Source organism: Marasmius oreades, chromosome 6 (genome assembly GCF_018924745.1).
Source record: "Marasmius oreades isolate 03SP1 chromosome 6, whole genome shotgun sequence".
Taxonomy (NCBI): Eukaryota; Fungi; Basidiomycota; class Agaricomycetes; order Agaricales; family Marasmiaceae; genus Marasmius; species Marasmius oreades.
In genome coordinates this window covers 2,097,421-2,115,399 of record NC_057328.1, presented here as the reverse complement: position 1 = coordinate 2,115,399, position 17,979 = coordinate 2,097,421, and the positions used below count along the sequence as shown (strand labels likewise).

The 17,979-nt window shown below is 47.3% G+C and overlaps 8 protein-coding genes across 8 annotated transcripts; 3 read left to right on the top strand and 5 right to left on the bottom strand.

Annotated features, from left to right (window-relative positions):
• Window positions 1-26: 26 nt before the first annotated feature.
• E1B28_010137 (uncharacterized protein) lies at window positions 27-2,351 on the bottom strand. The gene is made up of 3 exons (XM_043155088.1): window positions 1,989-2,351; window positions 1,444-1,930; window positions 27-1,393 (listed from the first exon to the last, which is right to left on the bottom strand). Exons 1-3 carry the CDS (start codon window positions 2,281-2,283, stop codon window positions 247-249), a joined length of 1,929 nt encoding a protein of 642 aa, XP_043007550.1. The 5' UTR covers window positions 2,284-2,351; the 3' UTR covers window positions 27-246.
• A 72-nt stretch (window positions 2,352-2,423) lies between these two features.
• On the top strand, window positions 2,424-4,521 carry E1B28_010136 (uncharacterized protein). Its single transcript, XM_043155087.1, has 13 exons — window positions 2,424-2,495; window positions 2,553-2,756; window positions 2,814-3,005; window positions 3,062-3,116; window positions 3,174-3,227; window positions 3,287-3,373; window positions 3,425-3,508; window positions 3,563-3,631; window positions 3,683-3,750; window positions 3,805-3,957; window positions 4,008-4,062; window positions 4,119-4,159; window positions 4,214-4,521. The coding sequence occupies exons 1-13, from the start codon at window positions 2,449-2,451 to the stop codon at window positions 4,503-4,505; spliced, it is 1,401 nt and encodes a 466-aa protein (XP_043007549.1). The 5' UTR covers window positions 2,424-2,448; the 3' UTR covers window positions 4,506-4,521.
• Window positions 4,522-4,740: 219 nt separating this feature from the next.
• On the bottom strand, window positions 4,741-6,491 carry E1B28_010135 (uncharacterized protein; the record flags this gene model as incomplete). The annotated part of the gene is made up of 5 exons (XM_043155086.1): window positions 6,408-6,491; window positions 6,164-6,363; window positions 5,734-6,056; window positions 5,393-5,682; window positions 4,741-5,336 (listed from the first exon to the last, which is right to left on the bottom strand). The coding sequence occupies exons 3-5, from the start codon at window positions 5,769-5,771 to the stop codon at window positions 4,741-4,743; spliced, it is 924 nt and encodes a 307-aa protein (XP_043007548.1). The 5' UTR covers window positions 5,772-6,056; window positions 6,164-6,363; window positions 6,408-6,491.
• Window positions 6,492-8,363: 1,872 nt separating this feature from the next.
• On the bottom strand, window positions 8,364-9,468 carry E1B28_010134 (uncharacterized protein; the record flags this gene model as incomplete). The annotated part of the gene is made up of 4 exons (XM_043155085.1): window positions 8,364-8,515; window positions 8,582-8,612; window positions 8,685-9,325; window positions 9,381-9,468. The coding sequence occupies 4 exons, from the start codon at window positions 9,466-9,468 to the stop codon at window positions 8,364-8,366; spliced, it is 912 nt and encodes a 303-aa protein (XP_043007547.1).
• Window positions 9,469-10,242: 774 nt separating this feature from the next.
• E1B28_010133 (uncharacterized protein) lies at window positions 10,243-11,099 on the bottom strand (the record flags this gene model as incomplete). Its single annotated transcript, XM_043155084.1, has 4 exons — window positions 10,243-10,301; window positions 10,354-10,858; window positions 10,907-10,986; window positions 11,039-11,099. 4 exons carry the CDS (start codon window positions 11,097-11,099, stop codon window positions 10,243-10,245), a joined length of 705 nt encoding a protein of 234 aa, XP_043007546.1.
• A 246-nt stretch (window positions 11,100-11,345) lies between these two features.
• Window positions 11,346-12,759, bottom strand: E1B28_010132 (uncharacterized protein). Its single transcript, XM_043155083.1, has 4 exons — window positions 12,436-12,759; window positions 12,166-12,378; window positions 11,517-12,107; window positions 11,346-11,461 (listed from the first exon to the last, which is right to left on the bottom strand). The coding sequence occupies exons 1-3, from the start codon at window positions 12,708-12,710 to the stop codon at window positions 11,570-11,572; spliced, it is 1,026 nt and encodes a 341-aa protein (XP_043007545.1). The 5' UTR covers window positions 12,711-12,759; the 3' UTR covers window positions 11,346-11,461; window positions 11,517-11,569.
• A 3-nt stretch (window positions 12,760-12,762) lies between these two features.
• On the top strand, window positions 12,763-14,909 carry E1B28_010131 (uncharacterized protein). Its single transcript, XM_043160772.1, has 8 exons — window positions 12,763-13,156; window positions 13,209-13,337; window positions 13,409-13,507; window positions 13,562-13,781; window positions 13,837-14,120; window positions 14,178-14,508; window positions 14,560-14,643; window positions 14,700-14,909. Exons 1-8 carry the CDS (start codon window positions 12,845-12,847, stop codon window positions 14,726-14,728), a joined length of 1,488 nt encoding a protein of 495 aa, XP_043007544.1. The 5' UTR covers window positions 12,763-12,844; the 3' UTR covers window positions 14,729-14,909.
• A 288-nt stretch (window positions 14,910-15,197) lies between these two features.
• E1B28_010130 (uncharacterized protein) lies at window positions 15,198-17,334 on the top strand (the record flags this gene model as incomplete). The annotated part of the gene is made up of 11 exons (XM_043155082.1): window positions 15,198-15,257; window positions 15,318-15,341; window positions 15,395-15,454; window positions 15,509-15,866; window positions 15,930-16,210; window positions 16,276-16,450; window positions 16,499-16,585; window positions 16,648-16,724; window positions 16,779-16,860; window positions 16,911-17,136; window positions 17,187-17,334. 11 exons carry the CDS (start codon window positions 15,198-15,200, stop codon window positions 17,332-17,334), a joined length of 1,578 nt encoding a protein of 525 aa, XP_043007543.1.
• Between the last annotated feature and the right edge of the window lie 645 nt (window positions 17,335-17,979).

Sequence of the window (17,979 nt, the reverse complement as noted above, 5' to 3'; positions counted from 1 at the left end):
GCGTTCGCGTTCTGTCGTGCTTGCTACTTCGAAATGAAAGTGGTCTTGACAAAGCTAACGGTATTTGTACCCTTACATCTACAACTAAGTGGTCATAAGAACAAACTATATAATACATGTATGCAAGCAGGGAATCCATGAAATAGGAACAAAGCGAAATGGATGACAGGAAACGATACATGAGCAAGTGATGACTGAGCAAATAAGAGGGGGGAAAAAACTCAAAAGGAGATCCTTAGTCTCCTTCTAATCTTCGACAGCATCTGAGAAACCAACACCGGACACCTCTCTTCTAGCTTTGGACTCGACGACCCTAATGTCTTTCGTCAATTTCGCCGACTCCTGCACCCAGAGAGCATTAATCTCCTCCTCCTTGATATCCTGGGAAGCAGCACCGACGCCCAAGCCCTTCAGTATTTCATCTGTCCAGACCGCACGGTTTAGCTTAACCTCGCCAGACCGCGTTGTCTTACTGGCATTGCCTGGAAACGACGCAGTTCTTGCAAGTCCACGCTTTCCGGATTTGGTCGGTGAAGCCGTGACTGCAGGTCCAACCGAGAACAGGCCTACTCCTTCAAGCATTCCTATTAGATCTGCAAACTCGGGGCGAGAAACTGCCGGGCAGATACTACTTTCGCCGCGACTTAAAATGAGGGAGTAGTATGAATGAAGTTGGGCGATGTTAAAGGTCAGGTCTTTGCTGGTGTTCCCAGGTGAAGAGGCGGAACGTTTGCAAGGAGAGGGAGCGTTTGGAGATAGGATGGGAAGTCCGGCCTCCACCCGTTTCGACGCGAGGAGTAGTGAAAGGAGAGCTAAGCGAGCCTGTAGACTCAGTCCTTTTGTTTTCGTTACGATTTCACTGTTAGAATTAGAAGGTAACGATGATGAAGAGGAGGGAGAGGAAGTGGTATTCGGCGTAGAGGATGGATTATATGCTTTGAGCGCACTCAAGATTTGGGAGGGTGTGACGGTATAGGAAGACGAAGGAAGAACATCGTTTCCCTTAGATTTCACCGCTATATCGATTGCACCCCGAAGGACCTCGAGAAGCGCTCTGACATCACCCGTCATCGCAGCGACCTTCTTGGCTAAGAGAGTAATAGTAGGACTGGGAAGGAATTTTTTAAATGTCTCGGCTACTTCAGCTGTCGCTGCCGGGGCGTGTAATGTGGAGAGGCGAGACCGGAGAATTTCTTGAAGTTGTGCGGAGGTGTATGGAGTGAAATGAATCGTTTGCACATCGGGCGTAGTGATAGTAGACGACGTAAGAGTGTGGGTGTTAGCAATGCCGATGACTCGTAAAACTGGATTATAAGACGCCGCTAAAGAGAATAGTTGAGATAGCGATTGCGATGTCGATGCTATATGATCGACTTCATCCAATACTAGGATGCTAGTAAAGGTCATCAATCAGAGTGATCATTGAAACATTGAGTGACGAACCATTTGGTTTTGAGCACTTTTAGTACACTCTCGACCCCTTCTCTACCTTTCAGCCTCTTCGAACGTCCCTTTGAACCACGAAATTCCTCTGAAAGCCTGTCCCACAGTGCATCCATCCCACTGAGAGCCATGCAGTTCAAGAGGACGACTCGAAAGCCACAAGTCTCGCTTTCAATAGAGTGAATGATGCTGTTGAGAAGAGCGGTCTTCCCGGTACCGGGAGCACCAGAGACGAAGAGGGTGGAATATTGGCTGCAGTCATTCAGGAAACTTGTGATAAACTCGGTAATGGTAGATCTTTCAGACTCTCTACCAGGTAGATCATAGACATTGTTGCATGTAGGTCTAAGAAGGGCTCTAACGCGTGTGTGTATGGGTAGTAGGACTGGAGGAGTAGAAGGAGGAGTGAATAGAGAGAGTTCTGAGATTGCTGTGGCAGGTGTGGCGGGTGAAAGATCCCTAGTGAAGGAAGAGCGTCGCCCGGAAGCTGAAATAGAGTTATTAAAACTTAAACGAGGTCTAAACTTGCGAAACAAATAACCTACAAATTCTGGGGCGCGTAGGAGTAACCATGCTCTCAGTAGCACTCCTACGGAGGCTTCTGGCCATCCTAGGACTAAGCGCAGACATTTCAGGGCTAATGGGCGAAATATTGAAAGGCGGAACATTCTCCTTATTGGCATCTCCGTCGACAACCGTAGAAGAGATTCGAATTCTCTTATGAGTGGGTGTGTCCGGTGTCTGAAGTTGTTCACAGGAGGATAAAGGACCGTCTCTCTGGTGAGATCGCTTCCCCAGTACAGTGCTACGGATAGCACGGGGAGTCTGTGTGAGCGACATGAAGAAGGGGAAGACGAGTGAGGAAAGGTGGATGTGGTACGAAGGAAAGGTCCATGCCAGTAAACGGGTCAGTAAATATCCAGAATTCAGACTCCGACGACCGTCAACGCGACGCGTACGGTCACGTGCTGACGCGTTCGCTAGACTCCCGTCACTGACTGTACTATGTTTCAAGAACATGAATGTGAAGAAATAGAAGATGGAGGTGCTAGGTGCTGTTCCTCCTCCAAGTACTTGAAACCCTCCTAATTGTGCCACATACTGAACAGGATTGGAAACATCAACATCGCCTCAGATCTAGAGGAAATGACTATCGACTTCTTGTCGCAACTCTGTCAAACCGGAAAGAAGACTACTCCTAGTGACTCGCGTCAATCAAGCGCTGAAAACTTCGAAGACTCGAAGCCCGTCCCTGTAGCAAGACCTAAGATCCAATTGCAACTGACAGATAGAGTAAAGAGAACGACATCCGGGTGCGCGGTTTCCGACCATTCGACCAACATATGGCTCAAATCATACCCTAAGTACAGTGAATGTGGCACAAAATACCTCACGTTTCCTCGGAAAACCTCCTCAGGAAGTGCAAAGCCTTTCGGTGAACCTATATGCTTTCAACGACATCCTCGTAACTTTGGTTTTACCGCGACCACTGTAGCTCAAATTTTTAAAGTCCTCAGCTACATGCACGAGGCTGTGATTGATGGTATCCCGGCGACCAAACGGTGACGTTCTTGTTAGTATGGCCACTCCGTTTTCGACTCGAATCTGCAATCATCAGAGACATTTATTATCGAGATGTATCCCTGTTCAAAAATCAAAGAGTTGTCGACAACGTTAGTAGCCACTTATAAACTACCTTCTACCGAATCTGAACAACAGCTCTCTCATAGCTCGTGGACGACATCGCGGCGTCATTGGATCTGGAACGCTCGGACCTGAAAATCGTGAGCAGGTTCCCAATTGTTATCATTAAGAACCCTCTCGATCATAATTCAACAAAAAGCGAGCAACTGCTAAGGGGACTTTCTGTGGGTCGGGTTTAACGATCCATCTCATTAACGGTGAAATATTATCCGGCAGTGATTCTGAGGTAAATTTCACTCGTGTTTCTGGAGATTTGTAGTCAATTGTGATAGGAAAGGCTTCCCTCGTACCCGCCGGAGAAGATATCGAATCATTCAGTGTCGATGACGATGTTGAATGGGTTCTCGTTGTCGAAAAAGACGTACGACCTTTCCTCCCACAAAGTTACGGAATAATTATGAAAACCTATCCTCAGGCTGTTTTCCAGACTTTGTGTCACCACAGGCTCACTGCCCTCACGGCCGGAAAGGGAATCATGATTACCGTTGAGATATTATTCCACATTTACACATTTCTACTTACTGATCATCTACAGGGTAAGGGTTATCCTGACGTGGCAACTCGGCAACTCGTTAAAACACTTTCGGATTGCCTCCCGAAACGGTTGGCGAATGTAATAACGCTTGTCTTACTTTACTCACTATTCACTCGTTTCAGAATCCCGATTATGGCCTTTATGGACGGCGATGCTTTCGGTATTGATATCCTGTCGGTTTACAAGTATGGTAGCCGAGCGATGAGCCACGAAAACGAGAAACTGGCTGCGAATCGCGTCAAGTGGCTGGGTCTTTGGTCGACTGAACTGTCCAAGTTTGTCATATGCTATTGCTCCCCGCCTTTTCTGATCCCTCGGGTTTCAGGATAGGTATAGATAAGGATGCACTGATACCAATTACTGTCCATGATGAGAAGAAGGTGCGTCTAAGACACGTTCTGCAGCGGAGTTCACGATGCCGAACTTCTGACTCCAGGCTTTGTCGCTTCTGCGGAAGAACATGCCCACTAAATGGAGGTTTGTGGCGTTTACGAATTATACCTGCCACTTTAAAGTTTTTTTCTGAGATAGGAGAGAACTCAATCATATGTTACACAATCGGCGCAAAGCAGAGATCGAAGTTTTAACGACCGCCCGTTCGTTGACCATCCCCCAATCGTCCCATCTGTCCAACATCACAGGGTCTGCTTCTATTTCATCTTCAGATTCCTCCTTAAATTTAAACCTTGCCCCCACCTCGTGTCCTGCTCTGCCATTCTCTGAATCTCCCAACCTCGCCGCTCGTTCTTCTGGACTGTCTCCGCTACTTCAATACATCACGTTCAAGCTTCGGGAAGTGGTCTCTTCAGCCACACGATCATAATGTACATTAGCACGGCCTCGAATAACTATTCTATACTCAGATTGATGCGATATTTCTGGGAATAAGGTCTTTATGTCCACCGGCAAGTTTTATTAAATAGGATAAGTGTCCGTTCGGGAGTGGCAGAGCACAATGATGAGAAAAATCCAAAAACGACTGCATTCCTGTAGATACGGTGGTCCATGAGATGATTACGAGTTATGCCATCAACAAAAAAATTTTCAGTAAGTCATGATTAGGTAGTGGAATGTGAACTTGAAGGTGGTGGTGGAATTGTCGGGATAGGTGAGGTCGAGTCCTGGGACTCGGAAGCGGATCCGTTGCTTTGTTCGTTGATCAACCTGACTGAAAATCCAGCGGGGGGCACGGTCAACGGCACAAACGTGGTGCCGGTTGAGTGAGAGCTCATGGACAAACTGGCAATGGGAGGCGATTGATGAACCACATCGTCCCCGTGGCCGTCTGCCGAGTAGGGTGAAACAAGATGGGGGAACTCGGTGTGGGGGGCAGTGCTAGCTGGGCTGGGCGGGGGCCCGTCTGTGTATCGATCGACTACACCATGTTCGTCCACTCCATCCGAGGGATCGTAAGCGGTGCCCGGCCTACTTCCGTCTGGGAGTAGAGGTACATCTGACATTTCTCTTTTGTGATGTTCGTGGGAGGGTTTCGCAGAGCCAAGAAACGAGTCGATATTATAAATAGTTTTTGGCCTTTTAGATCTAGATGGCAGCATTCCATCAAGTACCACAGACGATTGTGGACGCTTCTGAACATCGTTCCTTCTTCTACGACAAGCAGTGAACAGGATTGAGAGTAGAACCAGTAGTAAAACTAGAATATGAACTCGGTAAGTATGCATGTTTCGTGAAAGGAGAGTGTCAAAATACCAAGGCCAATGGCCCCACCAACAATAGCCCCGATCAATGTCGATGTCGGGACTCCTGAAGAACGTTGAGTTTCGGAAGAAAGAGTGGCACTAGGACTCGATGTAGAACTCGTGGCAGTGGATGAAACGGAAGTGATGGTCGTGGACACAGATGAGGAGGTCGGAGATGGGGATGAACTAGACGAGGATGAGCTATTCGAGAGTGAAGACGGCGAGAAAGATGGTGTTGGTGCTCCGGAAGTTGTGGTTTCCGTTGTATTTGTTTCGACACCGCCGTTAGTTTGGCGTCGTCTAACGAAGAGATCAGCCAACGAGTAGACTCTAACAAGAGGAGGGACTCACACGAAGGGCGGGGAAGGTCGTACGCCAATCAACATCATGGATGAACAAAGAAGTTCAGGCAAGCTGTTATAAAGTACTGCGCTGGCGCCAGGATCAGGTAACGGCCCAGATGCGCGCAATAGATTCAATAGAAGCTATTGAATCAGCCGAGATAATCGAGGTAGCAGTGAGGTAACCTGTGGAGTGAGAATTCGAATTCCGAAATGACTGCCAACAGACTGAATCCTCGGTCAGTTGTTCCCTCTCGACCTCACCGTCCGTTGCATTCCAGAAAAACATCGACTGGCCAAAGGCCACCGTGGATGAAGGACGGAGGTAGTGCTCTGGATGTATTGCAGAACCGAATAAAGATCGAATTGTAGAGGTAATATATGGCGGGTTACCTGGGTTGTATTTGGGGAACGTTCTGTTCATCAATTTATTTACTCACCTTCGCTGTTTTCTAATTTCGGGCTCCTCGGCGTTTAAAACTGATGCGCGCTGCTGTGTAGCGCCCGCCTTTGCCTGTGTATGAGATGTGTGCTCACGATGGACGAGAGGAAAGGGAATACTATGAGAAGAGTATGGTTGCCGGAGGGCTGGGTGAGGTGGGAACAAAATACAGCGTGAATCCGTGTATCCAGGCCAGACCTGAACGGTAAATAAAAATAACTCGTGAGATACAAGTCAATTACCTCAAGCCTTAGCGTTGTGGGGATGTGGAGGGAGGGGGAAATCAAGAAGAACAGCGAGAGTGTTTTCGCGCGAGGAGATCTCTCACAAGCTCGGTCTTATCTCGGATATATAAATAAAATATTTGGTGACGTGACTCGTGAGGTAATTGCCCGACGCTCACGTGAACGCGACAGCCGTCGCTTCCTTTAGGCTTTGAGTTCAATGACTGTTCATAATTGCTACACTTTCGCATTAATGATCAGCCATACGTTGGACGACCTCGAGTCTGAACGAAGCCCGAGGACACCGATCGGAAGCCTCTTCTCATTCAGTCGCGTGCATGAGTCGACGCACTTTCCGGGACAGGCCTTCAGTTACTCACTAATGGTTTTGCTTCTCAAGTAGTCAGCATATCTCAAGAGGCCGCCGTGCATAGAATCCTGCTATACATAGAGTTTTGTCAAGCTCAACCGACGCTGCCTCTGGCTCTTGCATTGCTGGTGAGTTTTCACCGTGTTCCGTCACCATTTTTTTTCCAGCCCGGTGCAACGCTTTGTGGCTCTGCCTGCTCACAAATTATTTTTGATGGCGAACTTTCATATGTTCCGTAATTGACAGCTTTAACATCATAGCCGAATCAAGGGGGGAACGACCGCATCTCACGGTTAAAAGGATTTCTGCTCTCTAGCGCATCTACTGAACAAATCTACCAATCAAGAGGTTGTTCGGTAACTCGAGTGCATACCCACCGGTGTTATCTCCGCCTTCACCCACAATGTTGATACTGTATAGACGTGTTCGTTCCAGGAGATCCGGAGTCGGTCTCGACATCCCCAACAACCCGGCTCGATAAAATAAAAATAATCCGCAATTCTCATGTCCGGCGGCTTTCCCTGACATTCGGCGATCAATGGCGAGTTCAACCTCCGTGGCTTCAAAGTTGACGTTGCCATGTACAGCTTCGGTCCCGATATCAGTGCATCCTTTAGCCATGGCAGCGGAAGGACCAGTATTGCCAGTGCTTGGTATTTTGGAACCCGTTTTCTCACGTTTGGTTTGTTGGGTGCCTTGATAGGGAGTGCGGAAGAAGTGCAAGTGTAATCGGAATATTGAGGTCGGTCGTGAAGTCTATCATCGGCACGCTGGAAAAGCTCATTCTGGCTAGCCATCTGATGTCGGTCTAGCCTCCCTTCCTCCCGGTTTCTGCTGATATAACTGGGCAAGCTCGCCGATCTATATTCCGCCGCTACTTAACGTTTCACGATTTCGCAGGAGTCATCTGGCTATAGGAACCGCCACTTACACGCACAGTGAGTCGCAAATCGGTCGCATTCGGAGTTACCGCCTTGCCATCATCAAGTCCATTTCGAATCATCGGTGCGGCTGAGAAATGCAACCAGTTTTGAGAACTGTCGCCCTACAATAAGAGCCGTCCCATCTCGGCAACGGGGGTCGGGGAGTTCCATAAGGAATCATGAGTCGAGAACGAGGATTTCAGACCCGCCTTTGGATATTCCTCTGTAAACACCGACGTTGGCTTGCCGTCAGTAGGAGGTTTCATATGCTTATACTAAACTGGTGTTTAAATTTGACCCTAAGGCATCGCTGATCGTGAAATACAGATACCGAACGGACCGTCAATTCTGGACCGCGATAGCGTATTAGGGGATCGACGTTCAATCAACACATCCACCATGTGGCACAAAGCAAAGCAATACATATTCCACAGCACAAAGGTCTACATGAGAACAGCCAATCCATATAGAAGCAAGGTGAGTGCTAAAGATACAGCAGATAAAATAGTGAAGGAGGGAAATAATACACGAAATCGGCAAGAATAGCAATAAATACAACAGACCATCCGTATATGTTGGTGGTACATATCGAACACAAGTTCCAGCAAGGGTAACTTGAACGGGAACGAATCACAAAACTCCAAAAAAAAAAGTCTAGAAAGCAACGCCCCCCAAAATCATTTAAACGGAAGCTTCTCTCACGGAATCACCGTCTTCACTAGAGTCGGAGGTGATATTCCCTTGAGAGTTCTGATGGACGATGCGGACATGTCGACGCATGTTGCTCCGAACGCTAAATGCGCGATGACATCCTTCTTGAGGACAGACATAGGCTACGAAACGATGGACTGGTGGTCAGATTCTTCTAGATTGGTTGCGGGAAACAAAGTGCGGCTCACGTTTTTCTCCGTTGTGTGTAGTCATGTGGATCTAATTGAAAATAGCGGAGCGTTAGTCGATCTTCTTGGAAAGGGATTTGAAGAGGTGCAGGTGCGTGCTTACCTTGAGGCCACTTGGACGACTAAATTTCTTACCACAGTACTCACACTCATGCTTCGAATTCGATGAGGTGTTATCAGGAATTCTCTGGCCATATAGGTTTGCATGTCGATACGTGGCAGAACTCGACGAGGCGTGCCTTGAGTTACTTTCGAATGAGTGATAGGACTTCGACCGCTGAAGAGGCGCATACATGTAATAGGCACGAGGATTCTGAATTGGAGCATCACTTGGCCCAACATAGGAAGCGGATGGGTCCATGGCCTGATATCCATCGCGACTTGAAGTGCTAGGACCTTGCGAATATGCGTAGGGAGAAAAGGGAGTATTCGTCGCGTACTGCTGACGTTGTCGCGAGTGCGATTGAAGAAGAGAAAGTGCATGGTCCGTCTGCAATGCAGAAGCATGAGGATCCGGAGTAGAATCATGAGGTCTGGAAGACGTGTATTGGTGGTCATTCTGTACGGGGTTCATTAGGTATTCCTTCGTTGAAACTTTAGTCGCGTAGTTAGCAAATTCGAACTTGGGGGAAAGGCTCACGTTGGGATACGAGAACTGACCCCAGTTTTCTGGGCGAGTTCTTTGCATTGAAGGATCGGGCAAAGGAGGAAGGGTTAAAGACGATGGAGCTCTATCACGGTTATCTATCACACAAGAGTCAATCATTAGACAGAGGGATGCAAATATCGCGAAACTGACCCAAAATCCGGGAGATCGAGGGAAGGACTAGCTTCTCTTCAGGCTCTTGATCGTCCATTGAAGGATTAACATACGAGCGACGATACATGTTGGTCAGTGAAGGGATGACTTGATGGACGGCTGTGGGGCAAAAAGAGACTATCGTGTAGCTCTTTATAAGTACTGTGGTGAGATGATTGAGTCGTCATCTCAAAGCGCCGAATTCACTCGCTGAGATCTTGTCACTCAGTTACCAGATTAGATTCAGGTCTTTTGTGTAGCGAGTTAAGTGAGCCAGAATGAATTCGGATTCGTTGGTACAGTTTCCATACAGAAACAATTCACTTCACGCTAGGAAAACGTGGATTGCGCCAAAGCGAACCATAAGCATGGCCATTTAACCGGAATTCTGCTATTCCGGTAGTCGTTGACAGACATTGACACCGCTTTTCATTTTTCAATAGTCATTTGTTTTCGATTTCATTCAGCAAAACGGGTTGGGCAGTGTTCGCATCAACTGATGAGGAGATTTCGGCCCTCGCATGATAATTCCTTGTACGACATTGTACCCCGATTTTCCAGACGTACCTGCCGATTTACCTTTGATCCTGACCAATTAACAGGAACAAAGAGCTTTCAACTGAGATGGCACACCTCTGAAACGCGAACACTGGGCATCTATGAAATTTCTCGGGAATAACTTAAATCGAACGAAGTATCAAGAAATCCATTCATCCTGCGAGAGCTCCTCTCCAGAGGTTTGGTGAAGATTTTGATGCACAAGTCGTATGTGCCTCAGCATATTACTTCGGACTCCAAATCGGCGACCACAGGTTTCTTCAGGGCAGACATAATCTATAAGTTACTTGACATTCAGATGCTTTTACAGTTGATGGAGAAGGGTGTACAACCTTTGTCCCCGGTGTGTGATATCAAGTGAATCTGACACCAACAACATTTCAACTTCCGCATGAACGGATCGACTAGAACTTACTCACCCTCAAAGCACTTGGGCGTAGAAATCCTTTCCCACAATAGTTGCATTCGTATTTGGACTTTGTGGATCCCTGTTCCTCCAAAATGATTTCCTGATCCGGGTGGCTATATCTCATCGCCTGTAGGGAATAATGTTGTCCACTGCTCGTTGGCTTGTTGGTTCCATAAGTGCTTCCCTCGTAATATGCAGGTCGATCGACGTCTCTATCAGAACCACCCGAATACACTGGTGCTGTCGAACAGGGTCTTGCAGAACGACGTTCAAAGGGATTAGTGGCCGGCTGGAATCCTCCTGAAGAGCTCGGTAACATCTCGTGATGAGATGGCGGGTGGTAGTTGGATGATGAATACAAACGGCGGGAGTGTTGATGTTGATAGGTAGTGTAGTTCCCTGATGAGATGGGATCATTTTGCGAGTATGTACCGTGGTCGTGGCGATTCCCAACAGAGGTGTGTGAACCTTGGGCAACGGGACGTTGCGATTTGGAAGGTATTGTTCCATCCTATGCACCATTCAGATGTTTTTCACGCGTCTATCTGCTAAGAATCACCTGTCTTCGAGAATAATCGTCGTGACTACGAAGGGGTGGTAATGAAAGAGACGATAATCCGACGTGGCTGTCCGTATCTCCTAGTAGGCGTGTAAACAGTCAGTGCCTTGCGTGGAAGAGAACCGTACGTACTCAAGATATGTGAAATCGGAGGGAGGGGAGCATCCCTATGGTTGTGACTATTAGAAGACATTCTTGAGTTGTTTTTTGAGTCTTTGAGACACTTCCGTAGGAAGCTTTATATACGGAGCGCATATACAGAGCGCATAGCATAGCGTACGTTTTACATCCTCTGCAACCAACCGAGAGATAACTCAGTAAGACAACATCTTGGAAGATAAACAAATTGAACGCTTACCCTCACATGGGGAACTGTCTTATGGGAGGGGTTGAGGTATTTCCTCGAATCACAGAGGGAGCGATTGCTGAGCTTGGATGTAGATCGACGCACGTGAATACGGGGAAACGCATAGTTACAAAGATCGATTGTTTAAAGAAGTACACGGAATAGGGTAGCCTTATACTCGAGGGTATTGAGCTCGTGGAAAAAAGACACTGCAAGTTTTAGGTAGCTTAGTCAGACGTTTGCGGTGTCAGGACCGTAACGTACCCTGCAGTTCGTTCAAAACCAATTCCTCACCCAGCAACTCATCTAAGCCCTATTCAGGTCCAACCCGGGTCAACTGCAAACCACTGCGGCAACAACGCCCAGAATTCATCTCTTGCGTTGTCGACAACCGTCTCAAAATCAGCCCGACAGAATTCACACGGACGAAGCCAGCGCCCGTCTTCGACCCTCACCAGCATCAACACGGCATCCATCAGAGCAAACAGAGGGTCAGAGCTCCGCTGAGAGAGTACGTCATTTGTATCACGCAGAATTTCAAAGGTGATCCCTTCAAAGGCAGCTTGACAAGCGCGTCGACGAGAGATGTCAAATTGCTGTCTTCGAAAGATGCATAAAGGAGAGGGATTCCGACCCTCGACGTAGTTGACAAGAAAGGTCGAAAGGAATCTTGAGGCATGCTCCCTTCCTTTCAGTAAGGCAAGAAGATCTCTCTCTGACAAGCGGTGAAGTTCTTGAGTTTTGGCACATACATGTCCTTGAGCAACGCGGGCAGGAGAATAACGAGAGAGATCATAGAAGGCGGAGGGTAAGAGTTGTGGTGCGTTGACATCTCGAGCGAGATTAATGACCGGTCTGTGGCGAAAATCCCGGTGTAAGTGTATTGAAGGTGAAACCTAAAATCAAAACATACATAGGATGTGGTATTACTGCGCGTGGTTCATAAACACCGGATTCAGTCGTCGCATTGGATTCACGAAGGTCCCATTCGGTCAGGTTATCCGGCCACATCTCAGTTAAACCACGCAAAAGCTGGTTCCGAAGGTGGAGGACCTCATATCGAGTCGAAAGTCGTAGCACAGAAGCTATAACCTGAAACGAATCTTTATCGTACTTCAATTCAGAGCTGTCGCGGTAAGAATCTGAATCACAGTCGTTCAAGCAGACAGATAGCCAAACTTACAGTCCATCGTACAAGGCCGCTAAAAAGTGGTACAAATCATCGGGAGAATCTTGAACGTCCAAAACTGGAATCCCTTCTGAAGTAGTGGTTTGAGGACTCGAGATTATATCACTTATTGAAGATTTGAGAATGGCAGAATGGCGAGACAGAATGCCTTGGTGCACGAGGAAATATTGGCCTTTGGCTAGTAAAGCTATGTTTCCATCTTTAAATGAAAGAGAATGGCGGGTAGAAGGCTGCTTGAAAGTAGTTGGAAGCTCAGCGAGAGAAGGCATAGGAACAGGATCAGTCAGACGTGGGAACTTGTGTAGACGCGTCTCGGTTTTTTTCAACTGCCCCGTTACTTGGTCGTTTCCCCCTTTACCCAGCTCATAAATCTCATTATTTCACTTTTCTACAAACTTTACTAATGATTGACACTGCATCTCCCCGCGCTGTTCCTGGTGCTCCTGCATCATCTTCTCTCTCCAAATCCCAGCTCAAAAAAATGCGTAAAGCAATGGCAAAAACAGACGAATCGGTCCCAGAAACCCCGGTAGAAATTCCGGACCCTACAGCATCTGCTCTCATTGAGAAAGCACCGGTACCCTCCGACATTCAAGAGGGCTCCGTTGCTCCAGAGCTTGTAGCTCAACAATCTTCACAGGAGCAAGATACTTCAAAAGCGAGTCCACTCGTCGAGCTCATAAATAAGCGTTTGAAGGCTTCGAATAAGAAAATTGTATGTATGAGTATTTGATTCCCAAGTTTGCGATACTCACCTCCCAAATTAGACACGCATATCCTCCTATGCAACCGCAGACCACGACACTTTGAATGACGACCAAAAACGTAGCCTCAAAACTCTTCCTACTCTGGAAGCCATCGTCAAGGAATTGAGCGAAGTTAAAAAGATAATCGAGGTATGTACACTATCTTTTACCTACAAACGAAGCCAGTCTTGGCCTTATATTATACTTGATCCTCAATGCAGGTCTATGAAGTGGAGCATGCAAAAGACCTACTTCAAAAACATCAGGAGATAGAAGCTCTTGAAAGGAAAAAAATATCACAGACGGTTGCACAAGCTCAGGTGTGAATCAATATTCTCAACTAGTCCAATATACTTACCCATCCACGCAAAAAGAGCGCCCACATCAACTTGACTTCGGATATACTTTTGTTCATCCGAGTCCGGAACGAAATCTGTGCCGGGGATCGTGACCCTTTCTCTTACGGACTCAGCCAACGTGAGGTGGAAGTTATCAATGCCGTTGGTGCCGTTTTACTTGGAAATGATACGGAAAGCAAGTGTGCAGTAATCCAGGGTTTCTTTTCTATAGAAGGAAGTTTCGAAGAGATTTCCTGTGCGAATCATTTTCCGGCCTTCAATTTGTCCGATTAACCTTCTTGGCTACATAGACGAACGATTATTGGACATCGCGCGGCAGGTGATTGCATCGCGACCGCGACCTCCCTCGCCGGCACATGTCGCGCCAGAAGAATCATCGATTGTCGCGAGTGAAGTATCTGTAGCCAACGATGCTCCCGTTTCGAAATCGAGCGGCCTCCATTTCCTCCAAGAGAGTGAAATAGAGACTACTTCTTTTGATCAAAATACAGAAGGGGTGGAACACCCAATCCCTTCAGAACAACAACCCGAAAATGCGGATCAACAGAATGGGCACGCAGATGCAGAAGCTGCGGTAAGGACGAATTGGAAGAGATAACAGAACTTCGAAGTAACAGCTGTTGTTGCACAGGCTCCTCCTGGTGAACCTATCGATTGGGCGGCAGAAGGCGAAGACGACCTCCCTTCCATAGACGGACTACATGCCACGTTCGGAAAATCGGGAACGGTCACCCCGGATGTTCAAGCAGAACCGATGTCGCAACCACCTGCATCCGAACCTAATGGACTCCCTGGAAGCGAAACCGTTCTGCCTGCAGACGAGGATGGCTTTACACAGGCAAGAGGTGGACGTGCACGAGATCGCGCCTTCAGAGGTGGCGAACGCGGAGCTTTCCGTGATTCACGTGGCAGTGACAGAGGTGGCTTCAGAGGTGGTCGAGGTTACCGCGGTAGTTTTCGAGGTGAGCAGTCATATACCATTTACTAGAACTGTGTTATTTACCGTTTCTCAGGAGGTCGTGGCCGTGGTGACTGGAGGGGCGATAGTGAATATCGTGGTAGGGGTGGCCGTGGTCGGAGGGGTGATAGAGGCGGCGGTATGTTTTGCTGACCTTCAAGGGTGTATTTGTTTACTCATTCTACTGCAATTTAGCATCACACACCCCGCCCGCTGCTCCCTAAGGCAAATTTCTTGTAGGTAATCAAAATAACTTTCTAGGCGTTTCTTTACTGTCTCTCTACCCATAATCCTGTCTTGTACCCCACATTACCTTAGCTGTATTTCTTCTCGCGTCGATTTTACCAAAAAATCTGCTCTGCAGAAGTATGTAGTGAATTTAGGAAATTCAGGCAGTAAATCGGCTGAATCAAAATTTTGTCATCCGGACCAATCGGATAGATGCCGAATTTTTTCACCTAAGCAGAATTTTGCTCCGACAGCACACGTTTCAAATCAGCTGGTTTACTGCCTGAATTATCCGAATTCAGTACACATTTCTACAGAACAGAATTTTTGGCAAAATCGGCGTGAGATCTGCCGCTTATTGTGCGAATTATCGTAATGAGCGCTAAAAAGGCCTGAAGCTGACTATCGCGTCGCACCAGTCCAGGAGTAAAATTCGACTACATACTGGTTCAGAATTCTTCAAATATGGATATCGACTTTTCTTTATACTTGGTCACTGGTCGAGAGCTTCTTCCACCTGGAAAGGTGTGTCCATAATGTGAAAAAACGATGCAGTGCCCGGTGCGATAATTGAATGTTACTTAGGATTTCTATGAAACTTTGGAACAGGTCATTCAGTCTCTTCGGGTACTTGCGAACTTATTCCCTGATTCCCGTCCCAGGCGCTTCAGGGCGGTGTTACAGTCGTACAGATTCGAGAAAAAAGTTTGGATACAGCCGAGGTGCGTTTCATTCAAAGATGTATCACAGCTTACCGCCGCCTAAAACGACTGTAGTTTCTAGAGATCTGTCAGAGGTCAAAATCAATCTGCGACCGCTATAATGTTCCACTTCTTGTTAACGATCGTGTGGACATAGCGTTAGCAGTGGGTGCCAATGGGGTACATGTTGGACAAACCGATATGCCGATTGCAATTGCTCGCAAGCTCCTCCCGCCGAACACTGTCATTGGAACTTCTTGCAATAATGTTGAAGAAGTGAAAAAAGCACTCTCCGATGGCGCAGATTACATCGGGATTGGAGCGGTATGGGCGACAAAAACAAAGACATTGGACAAACCGGTCATTGGGGTTAGGAATGTTGGTGCTATGCTCGAGGTGCTGGATGGTACTTCAGTCCAGGCCGTTGCAATCGGTCAGTGTGTCCATCAATATCTGGACGGCCACACGTTGCTGAACTTTCGTACGACATTTCTAGGAGGCATAAAGTCAAAGAATCTCCTAAGGACTCTCTATGGCTCGGTATCTCGCACAAACCATTCGCTCGATGGGGTAGCTGTTGTTTCTGAAATCATGACTTCAGACAACCCCAAGGAAGCTGCTGCATATCTCCGTAATATCCTACGCGAGTTTCAATCCGGATCGTCTATTCAACTCGGCCTCTGCACTCAACCAAATACCCATACTTCCGAAAGCATTACAAGGGAAATTGTGGGGCTTATGGTACTCATGAAAAAGATCAGCCCACTAATCCATCAGGTACGACCCGTGTAGGTTTCAATTTTATTGGGAACAAAGGTCATTTAAGTTACATCGTGTTGAAGATCACTAACAATGTTGTTATCGCTCAATCGGCGAATACCACAATCTCGATAGGGGCAAGTCCAATCATGGCGACTAGTGCTCAAGAGATGTCGGATTTATCCCATATTTGTGACGCTCTTCTAGTAAACATTGGAACATTAACTCAAGACGCGTACTTGGGAATGCTGGAAGCGGGTGTGATCTCTTGACTCACTTGTTGTGTTCTCTAAATTTAGCGGTCAGGTGTTTGCATGAACGCTAAACGAAAACCAATAGTTTTCGACCCGGTCGGAGTTGGTGCTACTGCTTTTCGAAAAAGCGCAGTTGATGGTGAACAGCTCGTATTTGATTTATGTCGGTGTTTAACATCCAGAATAATCATCTCTCTACAGACCTACTGAACACATGGCAAGCGAGTGTAATAAAGGGGAATGCTGGAGAACTTGCAGCTTTGAGCGGAATCACTGAGGTACTACCTATTCTCATACACCACGGAATCTTCTCATGCTTCGAATCCAATCAGGTAGAATCTAAAGGTGTGGACAGCGTCGGGACCGGCTTCAAGGATCCGGTCACCTTCATACGGAACCTCGCGAAGAGGGAAAGTGAGCTTGTAGTCCTCTAGTCACCTTCAGACCATTAATACTCTTACTAGGGTGTATCATAGCACTTACCGGAAAAACTGACTATGTCTCTGATGGAAAGTCGGTTGCTATCCTTAAGAACGGGCACCAATATCTCGGCGAGATAACTGGGTCGGGCTGCATCACTGGGTCTTGCATAGCAGCGTATTGTGCGCTAGCATCTCGTCTCTCCGAGAGCAAACCCTTGAAAGAAGATAAATTGGTCAGAGGAGATGTATTTGTGGGGACCATATCAGGGTATGAAAGGCATTCGTCGGGTTCAGTTGCTTTTATTGAAGCAATTTCAGGATCCTACTACTCAATGTTGCGGCTGAGATAGCAGCGGCCAGAGACGACGTACGGGGTCCTGGAACCTTTTTTCCAGCATTGCTGGATGAGCTAGCGAACTTGACACCTCAAGTAGTCAGTGAACGGGTAAGGGTAGAACTGGCTTAATTCAGTAGACGCCGTGCCGCTTTCGGAGTTGGCAATGCAGACGCGGGACGGTCCTCGTCGATCTCTCACTATCTCACCTTCTTTTCTTGCGACATGGATGTTGAAATTTCAGCGTCCCGTACTTTCATACTCTGCCTCTGGGGTTTATCGTGTAAACATGCGCAGAATTAAGCCATGTTAGGGAGAAATTCCGTCCATTCTGCACTGCCAACTTTCAAGCGGTTCATCACATGAATATTCGTTTTTGCTTCCCCACACTGATGGTGACATTTGTTGAGTTTGATCAAATAGGCTCGGTACCACGTCAGGCCAGCCCTGGGCAAGGGTTTGCTATACTCACTCATCAGTTAACTTCCATTCTTCACTGACTTTCCTCGTTCAAGTTGATCGCGCGAGCTGCGTCTGCGAGGCCTGGTGCTAGTTCGTTTTCTTCTCTTCGTTCGTTTCTTTTTTGGTATCTACTCTTCTGTTCACGATGCTATCACTGGTGACTACGATTGAAGACTTCTCTCCTCTTTTGGCATACTTTCTAGATTGGTCGCAAGGAGCCGGTGAAAGCGATTCGCAGACCAGCAAGCAAGTACGTCCTTTGACCTGCCATCCCTATCTGATCTTTCGTCACGGCCTAGATATTCAGCTTCCAGC